The 22207-nt window shown below is 34.7% G+C and overlaps 4 protein-coding genes across 5 annotated transcripts in view; 1 reads left to right on the forward strand and 3 right to left on the reverse strand.

Annotated features, from left to right (window-relative positions):
• The window catches only part of LOC111444989 (phosphatidylinositol-3-phosphatase myotubularin-1-like), an 11808-nt gene extending 7902 nt beyond the window's left edge, over positions 1 to 3906 (forward strand). For both annotated transcript variants that reach the window (XM_023083156.1, XM_023083157.1), the window contains 9 exons: positions 74 to 173; positions 270 to 383; positions 830 to 999; positions 1142 to 1226; positions 1463 to 1690; positions 1878 to 1937; positions 2059 to 2123; positions 2510 to 2789; positions 3005 to 3906. In XM_023083156.1, the coding sequence (XP_022938924.1) occupies positions 74 to 173; positions 270 to 383; positions 830 to 999; positions 1142 to 1226; positions 1463 to 1690; positions 1878 to 1937; positions 2059 to 2123; positions 2510 to 2789; positions 3005 to 3520 (1618 nt within the window). In that variant the 3' untranslated portion in view covers positions 3521 to 3906. The remainder of the gene's footprint in view (positions 1 to 73; positions 174 to 269; positions 384 to 829; positions 1000 to 1141; positions 1227 to 1462; positions 1691 to 1877; positions 1938 to 2058; positions 2124 to 2509; positions 2790 to 3004) is intronic.
• A 532-nt stretch (positions 3907 to 4438) lies between these two features.
• Positions 4439 to 6679, reverse strand: LOC111444995. Its single transcript, XM_023083164.1, has 2 exons — positions 6272 to 6679; positions 4439 to 4790 (listed from the first exon to the last, which is right to left on the reverse strand). Exons 1-2 carry the CDS (start codon positions 6551 to 6553, stop codon positions 4674 to 4676), a joined length of 399 nt encoding a protein of 132 aa, XP_022938932.1. The 5' UTR covers positions 6554 to 6679; the 3' UTR covers positions 4439 to 4673.
• A 4146-nt stretch (positions 6680 to 10825) lies between these two features.
• On the reverse strand, positions 10826 to 14442 carry LOC111444993 (probable phytol kinase 1, chloroplastic). Its single transcript, XM_023083163.1, has 6 exons — positions 14057 to 14442; positions 12928 to 12995; positions 12688 to 12819; positions 12467 to 12582; positions 12275 to 12389; positions 10826 to 11313 (listed from the first exon to the last, which is right to left on the reverse strand). The coding sequence occupies exons 1-6, from the start codon at positions 14369 to 14371 to the stop codon at positions 11127 to 11129; spliced, it is 933 nt and encodes a 310-aa protein (XP_022938931.1). The 5' UTR covers positions 14372 to 14442; the 3' UTR covers positions 10826 to 11126.
• Positions 14443 to 15339: 897 nt separating this feature from the next.
• LOC111445539 (probable U3 small nucleolar RNA-associated protein 7) lies at positions 15340 to 21213 on the reverse strand. The gene is made up of 9 exons (XM_023083982.1): positions 20910 to 21213; positions 20506 to 20589; positions 19700 to 19765; positions 19509 to 19598; positions 19066 to 19198; positions 18230 to 18348; positions 17533 to 17600; positions 17063 to 17111; positions 15340 to 16617 (listed from the first exon to the last, which is right to left on the reverse strand). The coding sequence occupies exons 2-9, from the start codon at positions 20560 to 20562 to the stop codon at positions 15586 to 15588; spliced, it is 1614 nt and encodes a 537-aa protein (XP_022939750.1). The 5' UTR covers positions 20563 to 20589; positions 20910 to 21213; the 3' UTR covers positions 15340 to 15585.
• Positions 21214 to 22207: the final 994 nt, after the last annotated feature.

Raw genomic sequence — 22207 nt, forward strand, 5'->3', positions numbered from 1 at the left:
TTTTTTTTTTTTTTTTTTCTTTTCCTCCCATATTGTTACTTCTGAGATAAACCTCTTTTTTTTTTGTAATTAGGAAGCTTTATATAGCTGATGCAAGGCCTAGAAAAAATGCTTTAGCAAATGGAGCTATGGGTGGTGGGTCGGAGTCTTCGTCAAATTATTTTCAATCTGAGGTTATTTTAAGGCTCTGAGGTCCAATTTGTTATTTCTTTACAATTTTATTATGGGATGCTCGACTTACCTTGTATTGTTTTTGTTATCCTTAATAGATAGTCTTTTTTGGGATTGACAACATACATGCAATGAGGGAAAGTCTTACCCGGCTCAGAGAGTACTTGGATACTCATGGTGAAAAATCATCTGATGGAATGTCATCATTCTTGGTTAGTATTTTTCGGCTAATATGTTGAGGCCCTTTGTATTTTGGTCTTATAGAAAGTCTCCCTATTTCTTTCTCCCTACTACTTGGATACTCATGGTGCAACACCATCTGATGGAATGTCAGCATTCTTGGTTAGCCTGTTCGTTATTTTCTCCTCCCTCACTCCTTACCTTGAGATTCATTTGTTTCCCTTCCTACAACTTTCAATTTTTTTTCCTCCGATCAACCTGAAACATTAGAAGCATGAGCATGCCTCCATCAATTCCAGTTCATGATAATTTGTAAATAACTTCACATTCATATTTTTCCCTCAACTTGAAATCGTAAATATGTAAACATGAAGGTGACTAATAATGGAGGAATTCTTAAGATTGGATCTGAAGTTGTCTCCTTCCCCTACTTTGAATTCTGCTCTTAAAGAAACTCACTCTCCATATACATATGCAGAGACACGGCGGATGGACTTGGGGTGGGGGTAATCTTAGTAGTATGTCTGCATCTGTATCAACACTGGGAGATAGTGGCTGGTTAATCCATGTTCAAAGTGTCTTGGCTGGTTCCGCATGGATTGCTGCACGTGTTGCGTTGGAAAAAGCAACTGTACTAGTTCATTGCAGGTATGCAGTAATTTATCTTGTATCTTCTAGTTTGTAACTAACAAATTATACACATATATTATTGTTATTTTGCCTTGGAACTTCTGCTCTGTGAAATGTTCTAAAGATTACCTTGCCATCTTCTTGGTCATTGTTTGCATAGTGATGGCTGGGACAGAACAACACAACTAGTTTCACTTGCTAGCTTACTACTTGATCCTTATTACCGGACGATTGCTGGATTTCAGGTATTCTGTTGGACATCATAGACCTTTTTGGGTCTTTTTTTTTCTTTACTCTATAATTTACCTAAAATGTAGGACGTGTCTATCTTTCTATAAAAAAAAAAAATCTGTTTCCCTTCATATATCATGAATGGATCTCTTTATTCCCTGGAATTGTCAATGGTAGCATAGAGTCTTCTTTCATTTATTCATAGTTGGATATATTTAGTCATCAGTCCGATTTCAATGTGTACACTTAGGCACTGGTTGAAAAGGATTGGCTGGCATTTGGTCATCCTTTCTCAGATCGATCTGGCATGCCGACCATATCAGGAAGTGGTAACATGCCATATGAACTCTCTAGGCAGTCTTCAACTGGAAGTTTTTCTACTTCACCTATGCGTCAGCCATCGGGATCATTCACATCTCCAGCTTCCAGTCCTCCTCCCTCACAAACATCAAACAACTGTTCTCCCATATTTTTACAGGTTTGTGGTTCGTTGAATATAATCTGTGTGAAATACTGTGTATTTTTTTTGGGATTCCTTCAAGTGATTAAAAATGTAGATAGAGTGGCATGACTTCTGCTAGGTGCAAAGATCGTTGTCCTTATTTTTATCCTTGATGCACAAAACTGTGTTACCTGTTAATAGAATGCTACTCAATTGTTTGCAGTGGGTTGATTGTGTTTCTCAACTTTTGCGCATGTATCCCTTTGCTTTCGAGTTCTCTTCAGTAAGTAACCTTCTTGATGCTTTTGGAGTTGAAACAGTTTTTAGTTCTCTTTCTTTTTGAGGAAATCATTCTTCACTCTTAATTGGCGTAACATGCCGACCTGTTTGGCGTTTTTTATTAGGCATTCCTGGTGGATCTGTTGGATTGTATGCTTTCCTGTCGCTTTGGGAACTTCTTATGCAATTGGTAATTTCCTTCGATTAGATCAATCCTTTGGTGTGATGAGTTCCACTAGAATTTCCCTGTTTAATTATTATTGTTATCCTGATATCTTTTGTGTAATTTGTGAACTAAATGATACGAACAACAATTTCAAAACTAAAATCATTATGAAAAGTTCATGAAAAATGAGAAACTTGAAGAATATTATTGGATGCATTTGTTTTAATGTTTTAGCTAGGTGTAGGAAACAAGAATACCATCAAACAGACCCATTTATTCATTCCTTACATTTCATACCTGAAAGAGTTTTCTGGATCTGACGAATGTTTATGTTCCCCTCTTAAACATCAAATTGTTAGACACTAATAATATGGAGGGGCTTGTTGAATGATCTTTTTCTGATGTCTCAGTGAGAAGGAGCGGCAGCAATGTGCAGTTTCTGAAGTTTGCGGCTGTATATGGGCGTATTTAGCTGATTTACGAGCTTCGGAAGGAAGTTCGCACGTGCATTACAACCTTTTCTATGATCCTACCAAACATGAAGGTCCACTCTTACCTCCTGCAGCAGCTCTAGCTCCAACTCTCTGGCCACAATTCCATCTTCGTTGGGCTTGCCCTAAAGAATCCCAAGCTGGAGAACTTGAAGTCAGATGCAGGAAAATGGCTATAAAATTCTCTGAAATGCAGAAGGTATAATTCTTGTCTCATACTTGGGTCATTCTTCTTCTTCTTTCTTAATTTTTAAAGAGAGGCGTAACAATGGATGATATGATATCTTACAAGAAATGTTTGTTTTTCGAACGTTTGGTGAAGCTGATGTTTTTCGAACGTTTTTTTTATGTACAATGTTTTGTTGTACTTGTGTCAACCTGATTGATTCTTGCATACTGTAACATGCCTAATAGGAGAAAGAAATAGCCGAGAGAAAAACGCAAGAGATGACGGCTGCCATGGAATCGATAAAATCAGAGTTACAGAACGAGAAGCAGTTAAGTGTATCTGCTAGGAATATTGCAAAAAGTGCAAACAAAGAATGTGAAGCCATAAAGAGAGCAATTCAGTCTCTAGGTTGCAAGGTTCAAGTCTCTAGTAATGGTTATTGTACTGTTGACATCGAGGGCGACCTGATGAAATCCAATCAGAAAAATCGTCCTGCTTCGAGAAGGGCTTCGCATCGTTCACTGCCTTCTAGTGAAGACAATGACCTCTCCCTTTCTATCACAGTTACAGAAGATGATGTTCCGAAGGATTCCCCCAGTCACGTCTGCGAAGCTCTTTGCCCATTGCGCACTCACGACAAAGCTTGCCGGTGGCCCGATGCTGGTTGTGCTCATTTGGGTAGCCAATTTATCGGACTAAAGGCAAATTTCGACGCATTCGATCAACTATCCATATATGATGGTTATTTCAAGCCAGAGTGATCTACTTTTCCATTTGGTTTCTGAGTCAAACTAACGGTATGAACTGATTTTCTCCTTGCTCTTACAAAGGATATACCATACCATTAAGTTATATGCAGAACCAGTCGTATACGACCGATCCCGATTATTAGGGAAGGGTCTCAGGATGGTGTACATAAATGCTGAGTTAGCTGGTAAATCAATAACTACCACACTTGGTCAGGGCTTACTACATGGAAAAGTTGGTTTAGTTAGTCATAAGTTTTCTTGAATAGCTTGTTAGAAACTGATTGATTTCCTGCATAAATTTGGTCTCTGTACAGGTTTGCCACAAAGATGTATCATTCTTTTACCAGCAACTACTTTTGTGATTAACAATAGTAAAATAAACTATTGCTGGCTTTCATATCATTCACCATTTGTGCTCCCTCATATACCTCTTTCATGAACATGTATGTGGTGTACTAATAACCGACCGTCAATGATTCAACATACTTGTAACAGTCCGTTAGCAGATATTGTTCTTTTTACACTTTTCCTTTCGAGTTTTTTTCTTAAGATACTTCAGCTAGGGAGATGTTTCTACATCCTTATAAAGAAGGGTTCGTTCTCCTCTCCAAACTGATGTGGGATTTTACAATCCACTCCTTTTGGGGTCTAGTATCCTCGTTGGCACTTGTTCACTTCTCTAATCGATGTGGGATAATTCACCCCCTTCGGGGCTCAGCCTTCTCGCTAGAACATCGGCTGGTGTCTAGCTTTGAATTTTTAGTACTACCACCGTCTCACAGCTGCCTCATTTAACTAACCTCTTACTCTGATCACCCCCTTCAGATAGACGAGTCTATATAACCTCAGTAAGGGCTCCAGATAAGTTCAGTTGCTGTACATGCATCAACCTTTAATACTGTTTGCATCATCAGTATATTTGCTTAGTAGCGCAAGCAGGAAGCCTCTTATTAACACTAAACATTGTAGCTGTCGCATCAATAGAGAATCTCAATGAGACAGCTTCAACTTCAAAATAAGATCATATTCAAGGATTGACAAAGGGTCAGGTCAGGAAATGACTGATTAACTTGAAATTACAATGGTATGAGCTCGAGATCGATTCTAACACTAAAAAGTATCTTCATCAACATTTATTAAGGGCTGTTCAAGGCAAAACACACAACTAGGTATCCCTGGAATCCTCGTTCTCATCGTCATCATCTGAACGTCTTTTAGGCCTTCTCTCCTTCCATCTTGCCCATGCCCAACTCAAAATTAGAAACCCTCCCAGGGCATATACCTAAAGCAAATAAATGATCATGTTACAAAAACCCAAAATTAGATGCCCTCCCAGGGCATATACCTAACGCAAATAAATGATCATGTTATAAAAAAGGAGTCATGAAAGCTCAAATTCCAAACAAGTAAATGAAAATATTAGCCAGGGCAGGAGAATAAAAACAAGTCAATGAATTAAAGATTCAATTGTAAGTTCAAACTCTAAACTTTCGTTCTATTTGGTGTATATAAGCTTTTGAACTTTCAATTTTGTGTCCAATAGAACTTAACTTTAAAAGGTATCTAGTATGTCTTTAAACTTTTCGCTTATGTCCAATAAGTCTCTGAAATCTCGATTTTGTGTCTAGTAATCCTTCCTCTATTCAACATTTAAAAAAACTCACGAGCATATTAGACACAAAATTAAAAGATTAGAGTCCTATTAGACATAAAAATGAATTTATGTATAAATTTTTTAACGCATCAAAGACTTGTTGAGAAACATACTAGACATTTTAAAAGTTCAACCACATATAAGATATAAAATTGAAAATTTAAAGGCTTATTAAAGTAAATGGACTCATTAGATAAACTTCAAAGCTTGAAGACTAAACTTGTAATTCAACCGAGAATCAAATATTAAAGTAAGATGCCGACGAGACGATAATGAACTCTCTACTAGTTGAACAATCCATAGTGGCCCCAGTCCTCTTCCATACTACCTTATCTCTAGATCTATTTGGACTTTTCAACCCCCTCGTTCAAAATATAACATAGGAATATAAAGTGAAATTAATAGCACATAGATACAAATGGTTGCAGGCTTGCTCATCCCTCCCTATAAATCAGGCTTGCTCACCCCTCCCTTTGTGTTTAAGCCTTCTTCTCAATTCCTTCTATCTCTTTGCTCCCCTAGATTCGACCATTTTCAAACACTGGCTTTCGAGTTCTCAATTATTATAGCAGCTAGTCATGTTGCTAAAATGCAGATAAAATAGGGGGGAAAAACAATTTACCAAGAGGCATTTACATATCCAGATTCCTTTCTGTTCTATCTATCCCCGTTGAAAATAGGAAATTCTTTATACCTAAATGGTATCCAGAAGATTTCTATATATATCCCCAATGACTGATGAGGTTTAGTTCTCTATTTGCATTAGTACATGAGAGAAATCCTTGCACGTTCCCAAAGATAATGGAGAACTATCCATCGATTAGCCACCAAACAGACCAATTAGCTATCATCTAAAGCTCTAAACTAATCAATAGTGGGTTAAGAAGGGGAATCCAAGGTAAGCTGAAACCATAAGCACAGAAAAGGCAAAACAAAGAACAAGAAAAATCAAACGTTCTCCAACCACCCTCCAAATCACCATTAATGAGATGCTTCAACACTCAACAATTACTCCCAATTCAGTCAAATCCACAAACACTAAGAGTGCAATATCCCAGCAGCAACTTCAATTTCATCCAGTTTCCATAAAAACGAAAGAGAAGACAAACCTGCCAGATGACCGCCGGATTGGAAGTCTTGCCGGAGACATCGGCTTCAACCTCCACCGAAGGAACGGCCAAGTTTGCTTTAGGAAACCTCACAAACTCCGGCTTCTGAGCACCGTCGTCGTCCTTCGGACGTTCATCCATCACCGTAGCCGGCGGTTTCTTGCCGCCGTTGATCGGAAGCGGCAATCGGAGGTCGAACTTGGGAAGAAAAGAGAACCAAGTGAAGGGGAATTTAGGGGATCCATCCTCTTTCATCCCAATAACTTTTGGGTTCTCTGACATTTTCTTTGAATCTGAAAAGCAAAAAAGTGCGATCAGCTACAAGGACGGCTGCTTCCAGTCATTTTCTTGTTGAAGCGGCGGATAAAACAACCATTTCTTCCTTCCAAAACAGTCTCATTTTCATCCCAAACCCCTAACTTACAAAATTAATAACTTTATTTCTTTATTTGTTTATTTTAATCCACTTAAAATTTTAAACTTTTTTTTTTTATATATATTTTTTATATTTATTAGTTTATAAGATTTAATTATTTAATTTTACCTCTCTTACAAATGCCCTTCATATATAATACTTTTAATATTTTATTTTTCTCGTAGCTTTATGCTAAAAGAAAAAATGTATAATATAAATAAAAATAAAATGTTTAATCCATCCACGTAAAAAATCAACATTAATATAAACTTAATAATTTTACAACAAATAAAAAGTTAAAAGTCAAAATGTCATTTTATTTTCACATAATCGTGTTTCCGAGTTCATATATCAATTTTTTTATATCTTATCGTCTCATCGAATGAGTACTATTGGAACTTTTGTTTTGGTCTCTTACTATATCTACCAGAGATTATATTAAGACTAAAATGACGACAAAATAAAAAATAAAAAAGATTTTGTGGTCATGTGTACAAGTCCTTAAAACCCAAACCCGAACATGTAAAATCCGATTCTAAGCATGTGAGGCATTAATCTAAGAAGGATGAAGGGACTTGTAGCAGATTATCTGACCATATAAGTTCGTCTGTATCAACGTTTCATAGGTGCTCTAAAAATATACGATATAATGAATATATTTTTACTGTTTGTATATGGATGTTAGTTAAACCATTTATCTACATAGGTTACTTATGTTCTAAAGCAACCATTCGGGTATATCTACCTAGATTTGTATAGATTATTGTTACTTACAACCATTTATCTACATACATAGGTTACTTATATTCTAAAGGTTACTTATATTCTAAAGCAACCATTCAGATATATCTACATAAGTTTGTATGTGTTATGGTTAGTTACAACCATTTATCTACATAGGTTACTTAGTTTTTAAGCAACCATTCGGGTATATCTACATAGGTTACTTATGTTCTTGAGCAACCATTCAAGTACCATTCGGGTGGTATAAACGGACCTAATGGTGGGAAAGAAGGTTGTCAATGCCTCCAAAATCGACACGGATCATTCCAATTTGGAGTCCACAACTCCACCAACAATTTGTTCTCCAAAATTAAACACGTTCTGGAAACAATAGCTGAACAATGAGAAAGAATTGAAATGAGATTGGTGGGGAAATAAATGGAAGAAATGATAATAATCCTCATCCAAAAAGAACAAGGGCAACATGAATAAACAGCAAGAATGCTCCAAGAACAGAGACTAGCCTTCAGAGAACGCCAAATAAAACTCCCCAATAATTGGCTGCAAGAACATATGCAAGATTACCCTACCAAGATTTTGATTCTTCTAGTCAGGAAGAGACCTTTCTTCAACAACAACCAGTCTTTGAACAACAAGGAGTGTTCCACAACCAACACCACAGTTTTGAATCACAAGATTATAAGATGGAGATCGACTTGTACGATATATATATCCAAGAAAAGGTGAAGCTCCAACATTTGGTGTATTTCATGGAAGCAGTAACATTGGCTACCAAATTTAAGGTACAAATTAATAGGCAAATGGGTAAGAGACTGCCATGGGAAAAGCAGGACGCACCCATCATGTTTTAATTGTCCAATTGAGGCTTAGACTTCTTAGAGTTCTACACATGTCCCTAATCTTTTCGGTTTACTTTTTACTTGATGACAGTGTCAGGCTAGAAACCAAAAACCAAACGTAAGTTGCCCAATGTTTCCAAATTAGTCCAACTTCATACCTTTCCGGCATAAACCGTATATGTCAGAGAGGTCGTATTTTTTGAAGATTATTGGGAGAGGAGTCTCACATCGGCTAATTAAAGGGTTGATCTAGGATTATAAATAAGGAATACATCTTCATTGGTATAAAGCCTCTTGAGGAAACCAAAAGCAAAGTAAGTGGACAATATCATACTATTGTGGAGGTTTGTGATTTCTAACCAAACACGACGAGGGCGGGTAAGTACCAATTATTGAAAACAGCAATCATAGGTCATTCAATAATTCCCAGCTAATTCATGGAAATGATGCGCATTAGGCAATGTGGTGGAAGGCAAATACTTGCTTAACTACTCTTAAATCGTCAAGATCCTTGTGTTCAAATCGGCAGTTCATAGGCATCACAAATAAATGAAACAAGAAATTGAGAAGAACACAAAAAACACAATTTCAACAATTTTGAGACTCTTCCTCAACGGTTCCTCCACCATTAAACCAAACTGACATTTGACATCTTAAAACACTCGATCAAACGAAATTTCGCGCAAAATGAATCAGAATATCAAATCTCACACAACAACCACATACTAAATCCATACATAAATAAACAGGAGGCCGTGTAGAAATTAAAAACAACTTCAACCAAAAAGATCGAACATATAATAAGAAACTAAAATCAAACAAATATTCAATCAAAAAGTGATACCGAGAGATGTATCCGGAGGAGATAGATGAAGACGAATGGAAAGCTCCTAGCGAGCGAAGAGAAGAGAGCAAGCGCGGCCAATAACCAGATCGCGAAGCCGATGAAGCGACATAGTGATCCTCCTGCAAACAATATGCACAAATCGCGTAGTCGACTTTGAAATATGAACAAAATTGGAAGCCGCAAAGCCGGAGGTCGGAGAAGAATCACCGGACGGCCGCTTGTGAGTAGAAGTTCCGATTGAATTTGAATCAGCTTAAAGACATAATTGGAGTCTTAAGCTCAAGCTTCCCGCCATGAGGAAAGTTTTTTATGATCTAAATTTCATTACGGAATATGTTAAGGAAATTTAAAACAAAAACAGAATTAGGAAATAAATTTATTATAAAAAAAATCAATTTCTACCCTAATTTTTTTAATTAAAAAAATATGAAAATCCAAGAAAACGTATTTATATCTGATCAAATTAAAAATTAAAATTTAGGATATAAATCATTACGTTAAGAATAAAAATTTATTTATTTATTTTTTTTTTTTTTTGGTAATTTGTAAGATATAGTTTTTTTTTTTTTCAATTCTTAGGATATTCACCTCTCCAACGACAAACTACAAAATTTAAAATTTTACCATTAATTAAATATTTTTAAAATTCAAGAACAATATACCTTCAATAAAATCTTAATTTAAAACTTCAAATTTAATTTGGATCTAAATTAATAATAATTTTGATATATAAAAAATGTCGATATATTTTTCGAAACTTATTAAAAATAATGTATAAAGACTAATCTAAAAAAACCAATAATAAATTAGTAGCATCGACAAAAACAAAACAAAACACACGTTGATCTAAGTGTTATTTTTGCTGCAATATTATGACATCGATGTTCACCAGATCCCGAACTTCTATATATAGTTTTTGGGGTTGGTTTCATCAGGTGGTAATACAATAACGAAGTTATTTTTATGTTTTTCGATCTCAGGAGAGATAGCAGTGAGTTCATGTTAATTATAAAGTGAAGAGTTGAGCAAACTAAAAATAACACTTTTAGTTCAAGAGTGGAAAATATTATAAATAGCTTATAAAGTCATTTAATTAACGATCCTAATGAAAATATGTCACGCTATCTTAGTCGGATTATATTAATTTTTCTTTCTTGTAGAGACATTCAAATAACCGATACGCCCGCACAACTCATAAATGAAAATTTTTAAATTACATTGGTATACAAATTCACCTAAAATTAATTTGGTCTAAATATAACTAACATTAATGTAAAAATATATATTTAAAAAATTGAGTGGCCATAAGTTGTTAAACAATTTCAAACAAACATTAATTTTATATTAAAAAAATACCCATAAAATGAAAAAAAAAAAAAAGTTTAAAATACTTTTCACTATCAATATTTCATAAATTATCTCTAAATTATTTTTTAAACGTGATACTAATAATAAAAATAAAGTTATTTTTGAACATTTTTAAAAAAAAATTAAGTTATTATTAGTGAGATTTTTTAAAATAACTCAAAACATATTTTTGTTTAATAAAAGTTTTAAGAGTTTTTTAAACAGAAATATTATAAATTTTTTTAAAAAAAAATTTGGAGTGAAACTTAAAAAATGTAGGGATATTTTTATTAATTTACACAAAAATGTGATAATTACATTTAAATTTTCTATTTCAATTTTGAAGTTTTAAAAAAAGAAATAATAATAAAAACTTTTACGGACGTAAAAGGTGAGAGTGAATTTAATTAAAGTAGAAAGGAGACTGGAGGCAACTGACAATACGATACCTCATATTCCCTAGTAGGATTAAAAGAAGTCAGTCAAATATCTCCTGGAGGACTGGCAGCTGCTGTACCTGAACTCAACTCAGAATACTTTTAAATAATTAAATGTCAAAATTCCAATATTAATTTCGTAAAAATTCAAGGCATAATATATTTTAATATAAAATTCTATGAAAATATGATAATCATTGGAATAATTAGAGTTCATAATAAGATTTTAAGTGTTGAAAGTGAGAAAGGCTACTACCATGCTGACCAGTGGTACTGATATGTTATCGTCTACTACATTTGCAATTGGCAGAGACTCCACCATTGTTGCCACCAGAGAAATTAAACCAACTTTTTGCACTGTTTTTCCCCAATCCAACTCCAAATATCCAAGAGCTGAGAAATAGTACAGCATTCTACACGCATAGCAACCACGTTTACAAACTCAAACTACGTGTTTGTTTCGAGAGTGGATTTGGAATAGTTATACTACGTACATGTGTTCGAGAGAGTGGATTTGAAATGGTTATACTATGTACATGTCTTCGAGAGAGTGGATTTGAAATGGTTAAACTACAGCTAGAGAGAGTGGATTTGAAATAGTTATACTATGTACATGTGTTCGTGAGAGTGGATTTGAAATAGTTAAACTACAGACAGAGAGAGTGGATTTGAAATAGTTAAACTAGATACATGTTCGAGAGAGTGGATTTGAAATCGTTAAACTACATACATGTTCGAAAGAGTGGATTTGAAATCGTTAAACTACATACATGTTTGAAAGAGTGGATTTGAAATCGTTAAACTACGTACATGTTTGAAAGAGTGGATTTGAAATCGTTAAACTACGTACATGTTCGAGAGTGGATTTAAAATAGTTAAACTATAACATGTTCGAGAGTGGATTTGAAATAGTTAAACTACATACATGTTTGAGAGAGTGGATTTGAAATAGTTAAACTACATACATGTTTGAGAGAGTGGATTTGAAATAGTTAAACTACATACGTTGAGAGAGTGGATTCAAAATAGTTAAACTACATACATGTTCGAGAGAGTGGATTTGAAATCGTTAAACTACATACATGCTTGAAAGAGTGGATTTGAAATCGTTAAACTATGTACATGTTCGAGAGTGGATTTAAAATAATTAAACCATAAACATGTTCGAGTGTGGATTTGAAATAGTTAAACTACATGCATGTTCTCATAAGTAATTTTGAAATGGTTAAAATAAATGGCTAAACAAATCTCTAAAAATGTAAAAATGTAAAATCCAAAGTTAAATTTATTTGGAAAGAAAAGTTAAATTTATTTTGAGAGAACACCAAACAGGATTTTAGTTTGGGTGGATATAGAAAAGCAAAAAGAACTCACCCAATGGAGACACCAAACCCAAAGATGAACATTGATATGCTACCAACCCAACTCTTCTTCTGATTATAAGGAAGCCTTTTGGATCCAAACCTTCTTCCCATTATATCAGCAATACCTGCAGTTAAGTCGACACGAGTTAGCAGTTATAACAGTACTAGAACTGGGAAGGTATCTAAAGATGATGAAAATTACCATCTCCTCCACACATCATTCCCAATGAGATAATACCAGCTGGAGATTCACGCCAGAAGACAACAGCTGAAAAAATCAGTATAAGAACATAATATAGAGGGCCTCTCAGCAATTCCCTGTAGATTTCAGATCATATGTCCAAACTGATTAAAGGGGTTATAGTTGAAGTATATAATCTAAGGAATTCATGAATTCTGAAAGGGTGGGAGATAGAACTTTACGCCGGTTTTCCTTCCCGAGTAAGCGATTTTAAAAGTCCTTCATCTTTGGCTAATGAGAGGCCATTGATAACAAGCCTCAAGCAATTCACAGTCGGAACTATTGAGGCGAAGTATCGAGCTTCCATTGACGTGCTATTCTAGAATCAAAACGATATACAAAAGTGGTTGAGAAACACCCAGATTTAAATAATTGGTATGCAAAATCAATGAGGCTGAGTAACATCTCAGGCTTAGGATTACCTGAACATAGGCCAGGACATCATGAAAAGCAATCCGGACAATATGTGGACAAGTTTTCTGCTCAATTTCTGTTTCATTGATGTTATTCATCAGAAGGAACAAGGAATTCAATAATTTCTATGAGATTTCCCTCCTCTGTCATGTAAACTAATATTCCCCCACTGCCACAAAACTAATGAGCGGCTAATTTGTATGATAAAAGAATTGATATCTTGTTCAAGAAGTTTGAACAAAAGAAAGTTAGCTGTGCAGAGAGAGTGGTAAATTTCTATTTGAACACTACACTGTTCTAATCGACTTCTCTGTCGACAAGTACTAGAGCACAGCTACCCCAATAAATAGTGTTAGATGAACACGACTCTCCACAATGATATGATATTGTTCACTTTGAGCATAAGCTCTCATGGCTTTGCTTTGGGCTTCCCCAAAAAGCCTCACACCAATGGAGAGAGTATTCTTTGATTATAAATCCATTATCATTCCATAAATTAGCCGATGTGGGACTTTCATCCATCAAACAGAACGCTGCAGGGCAAATAGAAACTAAACAGACCAGGACAGATCCAAGAGGAAGATACGTAAAGGCGATCAGTTACCTTGGCAGTAATGCTTCCAAAACATTTCAAAAAGGCCAATGGGAATTCTGATACTATGTTTGTAAAATTACCTGATTCAGGTTCTGTTCATAGTTCCTACTAGCTAAATGCAATGAATTACTTACTACTTATATGAAGTTTCTGTATCTACTCTAATTCATCTAAGCAAGCGAGAAGCGCAAGGTTTTCGATTAGCTTGCAATGTAGAAAATCTTGCCAGAATTTACAATTTAAACTCTGCATCTAGAAATTTCCAGATTTAGTAAACAGCTCCCAAGAAAAACTGGTTCCACTTTCATTTCGAGAAAGGAAATCTGGAAAAGCATTTTTTCATTACAATTCATCGCTCTTCCATTTGTGGAAATCGAAACAAACTTTTCTAAGGCACATACTAAAATGTACATACCGTTTTCCCTAATTAATCATATACGAACGTAGTATCCAGATCACCACTCGCGCACATATTACTAACTCGATACTATCACAAAAATAAGTTACATGTGCGATCAAGGAAGGAAATGAATCCGACGAACCTGTTGAATCAGATTCCGCTGGGTGAGTTGGTCGAATCCGAGAACAAGCGAGTAGGCGCCGGCGAGAACAGCCGCCGTAGCTCCGGCATCATGCAGAATATCACCGGAAACAGCGCGTGGAGGCAAAACGCGGCTAGAGGACAAGGATGGAATCCGAAATGCTGGTGGCGTACAGCGGAAAGTTCGGAAAGGTAGAATTAGAATCCGAGGTTGCCTCTGTACACCGGACGAAGAAGCGACGGTGGTGGTCGTAATCCGGTCATGGCGGCAGCGGCGGAGTAGACAATCAGAGCGGCTAAGAGCCAAGAGGGCCATGGTGGCAATTCCACGGCCAAACAGCAAGGCAGCCACTGAATGGAACGGCGAATGAAAATTTATTCTATTATAAATTATATAATCAAATGAAAACAATGACTACACGCCGGACCAAAGGAGACCGGTTTAAGAAAGAAATATACGGTTCACAATATTCTATAATGAGAGAGATTAAAAAAATACTCATTTTATTTATTTATTTATTTCTTTCTTTAACTTATATTTTCAAACTTAATTGACAATTAAATTACATTTAAATCTTTTTTGGGTCCAATTTTTACATTTCTCATATTTTTATTTAAATTTTTATAAAATATCTACTTTTGTCCTCAAATTTTATATATTATCGAGGAAATATCGATAAATGAGAGGGAAAAAAAAAACGTATATTCCAACTTTAGCTCATATAATCTTAATATATATAAGAGTATTAAGTTCATCGACATATAATAGCTATACTCGAATATTTCCGAACTATTTATTTTTTCTTTACAATCTTATCACCAAGCATTCAAAGCCACTAAACTTATCACCAAGCATTCAAAGCCACTAAAAATGTTCGCTGGAGTCGAGCCTCATCGAAGGCAGTAAAAAATGACTAAGACTTCAAATGAGTCGAGCATCAATTAAGGAGAGGCGCACTTTGTTCGAGGGGAGGTGTTGGATGATGAAAAAGTCTCACAGGAAATTATCATGGATTTATAATTAAGGAATACTCTCCCTATTCTGAAGTCTTTTGGGAAGCCAAAAGCAAAGCTATGAGAGATTATATTCAAAGTGGACAATATCATACCATCGTGGAGAGTCGTGTTTGGAGATTATGCTCAAAGTAGACAATATCATACCATTGTGGAGAGTCGTGTTCATCTAACATCATTCATATATTGTTAGAAGAAATTACGATTAAAATTTAGTATTAATCTTCTAGAAAAAAAAATTAAAATATTAGTAAAAAAAAAACAATTATAGAAGGCAAATATTATCTGATTCTGATCCAAATTGGAAATAAATATATCCAGCAACACTAAATTAATGTGCATGCTTGTGTGATTGAAGCAAGCAAACACTACAAAGGAAATCAAACCTTCTTGCCCACATCTTTTTTTTCTTTTCTTCCTTAATGAAACAAACAAAATTTATGAACAACAATGCTCAATAATAATAATCTATAGATTAGATAGACTACAAAACTATGATAAATGTAAAAGTTATGATCAAGTTGCAGTTTTCTTACGAGCGAATCTCTGTAAGGACTTGGGAAGTTCGACCTCCTCGCTCGACCTCGGTCTCTTTCGGGACAACTCTTCTTCTTCCTTGATCTGTTCTTGAAGGAAAGGCTTTTTGGACTTATCGATAATTTCGCGTTTCTTCTTTTCTCTCTTGGTTGGCTTATTCCTTCCCTTTGTTTTCTTCTTCATGGTGATGTTCTTTGCAGCATCAATTGCAGACTCCTCTTCAGCTTCTCTTTCCTTCTTTGTCTTCTTTTCTTTCTTCTTTACGGCCATAACCGTACCAATTTTCGAGGGGTTGAGAGCAATTGTCTCGGGAGGAAGCTTGTCGAGAAGAGATCGAACCTCCTTTTCTCTACGCTGTTTCGATGTCTCGAAGGGGTTTGCTACCCAAGTATCGAAGTTGGGTTCACCGGATCCTGGAACGAGGATGCTAGACCAACCCATTGAGTGACCTATGCCTAAAACATCTTCATAAGGTCTAAACAGTATCTTTCCTATTTGGTAGCCTTTCACCATTGAGTGGGACATATACCTTGTGTAGTTCTGAGATCCAGCTAAATCACCCAGAATCTGTACATACGACCCTGTGCCACAAGCAAGAAGCCCTTTCTGGCTGAAGTCTAATGTCTTAGCATGCCCAGGCAGGGTCTGAAGCACCTCAAACTTCCTCAAGTCCCAGAGCTTAATTTTCCGCTCGCAACCCGATGTAGCCATGAGATGGCCATTCGGGTGGAACGCGAGTGCTGACACAGGGCCTTGATGACAAAGCATCTTTACAAGAGGAGAAGAGCTTGTAGGCTTCCACATCACAACTGAACCACCTGAATGACCAGTTGCTATAACCCCATTGAACGGGTTTACCTGCATTACATCGGTACGGCCTAATCCGGTACGGAAGACACCGGCCATGCTACCTGTTGTTACATCTTGATAGTGAAGCTGTCCAAACTTGTTTATGGATGCCAAAAGGAAGTGATTTTTCAGAAATTGAAGCCTCAAGACTGATCCATGCTCCTAAAACATTTTTTTTAAGAATTCGTGGTCAGTTCAATTTATACATGATAATATGTGCTTCAGAGAACGAACAAAGACACCTCTCCTCTACGGGGTATTTACGGTTGTAGAATTGAAACACTTCTAATATCAACATATAAATGAATTAAAAGAGGATTCAACTAATTATCAAAGGTCAGGCATATGGTCCCTATACATATTGGTCCACAACTTTGAGCATGCTATGATAACTCAATAAAGACATGAATCAGATTCATTCGCAATTTAAGAGTTTTCCGTAGATGTATTGAAGTTCAAGCAAACAGCATCAAAATGGCATTCATATAAACTACACTCCAAGGGAAAACTGTGAACAGTATTCAATGTATTCAAACTAACTGCTATAATCAGAAATAGGAGAAATATAGACGTAAAGAAGATCACTCAAATAGTAGTATATACTAACCTTAAGGCAATGAAGCTCTGTGCCATCCCGATTATAAATGTACGGATACCTGTTAAATTTCAAAATACTCAATTTTATTATCAATATTTTTTTTGAAACAAAACATGACAATGGTGTATAGTGTGAAATTGCATAACATGGATATAAGTATGATAAATTGACTTAAAGGTCTAATATCTGGATATAAGCATGAAGATTTGATTCAAAGCCCTAATATCAGGAAGAGTTTTCCTTTTCCTTTGGGAGAGTTAGGAGGTAGGAGGGAGGGGGTAATCATCAGATAGTTTCCACAATAAATCCAGAATCGTAAATTTCTTGTAATAAATGAAATGCCTCCATTTAAGCATCCAACAATTGTGCAAAAATAAGGAGCTATTTATTGTCTTAAAAAAAATACAGAAAGCATCTAATAAATAGACATGTATGAACCAACAATCAACAATCAAGAAAGAGAAAAAAAAAACGCATACTTTTTTTGTGCAGCAGCAAAGAACAGCTCATTGTGCAAGAAGACCACATCACGAACAGTTTCCTTAACCTGAAGACAGTTGACCGTGAGCAATGATTATAAACTCATGTTCTAGAATAACTCTAATTAGTAATAACATGAAATGACTATAAATTTTTAGTTTAGTGTTCATCATATATCAAATCTTCATGCTCATTATACATGGTTCTCTATCATTGCATTAAGTAGTCTTGTCATCTACCATATTCAATATTTGTATCCCACTTCTCAAGAACTATAATTGGAGCAACAGATGCAGCACAATTATTTTGCAAAAGGAATGTAAGGCATAGAATGAAGTTCAGATCAAATAATCACAAATCATGCAATCATTCTTAACGTCACTTCCTGCATTATGACTTCCATGTACCCCACCATCAAGTTCACAAACATTTACGTCACAAATGTCAACAGAAGCATGCAGAACAATCAATTCAATTAATAATTGCAAGTCAAAATTAAAAAGTTGTCTACATTAGCACCTGGTAAATATGAGTGTCAACCATGAATGATAATATTATTTAACCAAGAACAATTTTTCATCCAATTATAATCGTAAAATTTGTCCATTCACTTCTTATTCTAGCATTGAGGAATATCTCTTTTTTATATAAATTCATACCAAATCAACTTAATCTAACAAGGGTGATACCATATACCTGAAACTCTTTAATTAAATTGAGGTCCTTCATATCTACAAGGGCCAGGTGACCCTTACGTCCGGCAATGGCCATGTATCTACCGTTTAAAGTATAGTCAAGAGAATATGGTCCAAGAGCTGCACATATAAATTGTATAATAAAAATTAATGCTGAAATTTAAGGCAAATTATGAATGAAACTTCCCTAGAATGCAGAATTATATATATATATATATATATATGTATGTATGTATATGTGTATGTATGTATATGTATATGTATATGTATATGTATATGTATGTATATGTATATGTATATATATATGTATATGTATATATATATATTGAAGAAACTAATTGCACAGAAGAGAGAGGAAAACCAAGCACAAACTTAAGGTGTACAAAAATGACAAAATGTGCATTTTGGGGCCATTTCCATCACATAAAATGACAAAATGCGAATAGAAATATTGAAGTTATGTTACAACAAGAAAGATCAGCCGTCTTCTAGAGAACCCACGGAAAAGAATAACAAAAAATAAAAACCTGATAGCAAATAGAAGTCTCCATGACATAAACCTCAAAGAAGAGTACATCTCAATGTAGTTAAAAATCTTGCAACCAGAAAATTGAAAGACTTTCTACATATCATGAAAACCACATTGCTTGCAACAGAACCTAAGCCGAAATTTACAACGTCACAGAGTATAAACATGTTGGCTAGGCAATAGAAGTCAAGGGCCAACAATGAGAAGAAGAAACACAAGCAAATAAAAGGGAACAAATTTTATAATAATGGTTTGAAGGAAAATGGTATCAGGTATGACAAAGAAAACACAATGGCTATAAGAGTAACCTGGTAAAATAATATCATGTTGATTTCTTCTACTTAAGATATCTACTTCGTGAGAAATTGTTTCTTGTCTAATTCTCCATGTCTTCTCCAATCCTTCAGCCTCCAAGTAGCCTCCTTCACTTGGCATAAGCCACTAAAAATAAAATAAAAAATTAATAAATCAAAGGAAAAATTGCAAGTGCAATGGAAAAAATTCAAATAAAAGGAGGGAAATGTGAAGTCTAGTTGAACTTCGATCATTAAATAAAATCTTTGAGCTCATTTCATAGAAACAAATTCTCTTGTCTAATGCTATCAAGTGCATCCTGAAGAGCGAGTGGTTTGACAAGGGAGGGAACAGATGTGGTCATTTAGCTTTAAGGGTCACCTCTTCATGGTATACCCCTTGTATTTATGCTGATTGGAGACACATAATTTAAGAGATTTAAAGAATGAGAATTTACCTTCTCGACCTTGGCAGCAGCTTTAGCAGATTTCCCATATAAATCTTCTATGACAGAAAGTTGACCCTTCAACTTTTTATCTTTCAGAACCTAGAAAGAGACATTCAGCATCAAACATTATAACGAATATTTAAAAGGGGGAAAAGAAAATACAAATAGAAAAATGTAGTGCATAAAGCCCATATCCATACCTCTAGATTAGCACCTTCTCCCCGTAGATACTTTTTAATCTTCACATCTTCCTCATTTAACACCTCCTGCATAGAAGTACGTGACTGACATGAGAAAACATCACCTAGAAGTTCAAAGTTGAGATGGAGAAAATAACAAGAAAGTGGTTTATAAAACAAAAATTCATTTGAAATGCGTTGACAACCGAGATACAAGGTTGATATAAGTTTAAACACACCCAAGCTAGTAGTACTTCACATCAATCACATTCCGAATCATAGTAATCCATTCATGGACAAAATTATGTGTCGCCATACTTTTTGAAAGGACCTTGAAAAACTCATAGGACAGATTTTCACCACACATTTGGAATTCAATCATTAAAAATGGCAATTTGTATACTAGATGATATAAAGTTAAACACTCTAGGGTGGTCCAATGGTCAAAAGGCCAATTTGTAAACTACATGCCTTCAAGATCATAAGTTTGATTCCTATTGATGTCTCTTCAATTTTATTCTAAGAAAAACTGTTACTTTTATGGAAGAAAATCATAAGTTCAAATGGTGTCCCCCCCAGCTAAGAAATTAAATATTCTACAAGTTTCTAAATGTCAAATGCTGTGGAGTTGTATAATTGTCCAAAGGAATTAGTAAGGCCCGAGGCAGCCTACGTACGAACGATACAGTAAAAATAGATGCGAACAAATCAAGAAAATCACGACTTAATTGTAATCATTTATCAAACAAAAATTTGTCGGTCAGCTCATTACTAAATAAATACGACCTATGGGAGGGACGTGTATACACAAAGTATACATATAGCACCTGTTCGGTCGGAGGAAGGATCCTTTCAGCAACCGGTTTTCCTAGTTCCTCCTCCATTTAGCTAGGTAACAACGCCTTCGAAAACTGCACGTATTCAGATAAATGAACAACATGAGAAAAACCATGGATTATATATATACGACGCTTCAAGAGAGGCACAACTAAGTTTCACCAACACTCGGATTTCTTTCAGGATTCGAAAAACCAACAATGTACATGAAGCTTTTCCCACGTCGTTACTTTTACCAAGGCAAATAACAGAGGACGCAATAAACAAGAAAAATCAAGCAAAACAACTGATATGCCACGACGGAAAGAGGACCTCCACGAACTGTCGTTCTCCATGCGAGCGGGAAAGAAACAACAAACTATAAACTTCCATGATTATCAGAAAGCGTCAATACCTAGTTTGAGCACCGAGGCGGAGTTTAAAAGTACTAAATCGATTGCGCCGTTCTCGATCCTGCGCGCTTGAAGTAACGAATAGAGTATGTTTCAGGTAGAATGCGGGCTGCAGAAGAAGACGAGGTAGTCGTGGCGGCGCGAGGTTGGAGAAGAAGTGATATAATAAGAGGAGAAAGAGAAGCGACGGTGGAGCGTGCCGGCGGGAATTCGCAGTGCGGCTGCTGCAGCGGTGGAAGGGCAAGAAGAATGCAAAAGCGAGGGAAAAAAAGACGGGGTCCGCACTGGTTCGATTAGGTTTATTTCTTTTTCTTTTCGTTTTTATAACATAACATATAATAAAAATATATATATTAAAGAAGCTGAGGCTAAAGATGTAATTTTACTTCACCTTTAAAAACAAAATAAATAAATCATATAGTTTTTGTTACTGGTTTTTTTTTTTTTTTTTTTTTTTTTTTCTAAAGAAAAATGTCGACTATTAATTTATATATAATTTAAAAGAAAACAATGGTTAAGCAGTTGTTTTCATATCATTTATTCAAAATACGCAAATAATAATTTTTTTTTTTTTTTTCTAAAGAAAAATGTCGACTATTAATTTATATATAATTTAAAAGAAAACAATGGTTAAGCAGTTGTTTTCATATCATTTATTCAAAATACGCAAATAATAATTTTTTTTTTTTTTTTCTAAAGAAAAATGTCGACTATTAATTTATATATAATTTAAAAGAAAACAATGGTTAAGCAGTTGTTTTCATATCATTTATTCAAAATACGCAAATAATAATTTTTTTTTTTTTTTTCTAAAGAAAAATGTCGACTATTAATTTATATATAATTTAAAAGAAAACAATGGTTAAGCAGTTGTTTTCATATCATTTATTCAAAATACGCAAATAATAATTTTTTTTTTTTTTTTCTAAAGAAAAATGTCGACTATTAATTTATATATAATTTAAAAGAAAACAATGGTTAAGCAGTTGTTTTCATATCATTTATTCAAAATACGCAAATAATAATTTTTTTTTTTTTTTTCTAAAGAAAAATGTCGACTATTAATTTATATATAATTTAAAAGAAAACAATGGTTAAGCAGTTGTTTTCATATCATTTATTCAAAATACGCAAATAATAATTTTTTTTTTTTTTTTCTAAAGAAAAATGTCGACTATTAATTTATATATAATTTAAAAGAAAACAATGGTTAAGCAGTTGTTTTCATATCATTTATTCAAAATACGCAAATAATAATTTTTTTTTTTTTTTTCTAAAGAAAAATGTCGACTATTAATTT

Source organism: Cucurbita moschata, unplaced genomic scaffold, assembly GCF_002738365.1.
Source record: "Cucurbita moschata cultivar Rifu unplaced genomic scaffold, Cmos_1.0 Cmo_Scf00007, whole genome shotgun sequence".
Classification (NCBI taxonomy): Eukaryota; Viridiplantae; Streptophyta; class Magnoliopsida; order Cucurbitales; family Cucurbitaceae; genus Cucurbita; species Cucurbita moschata.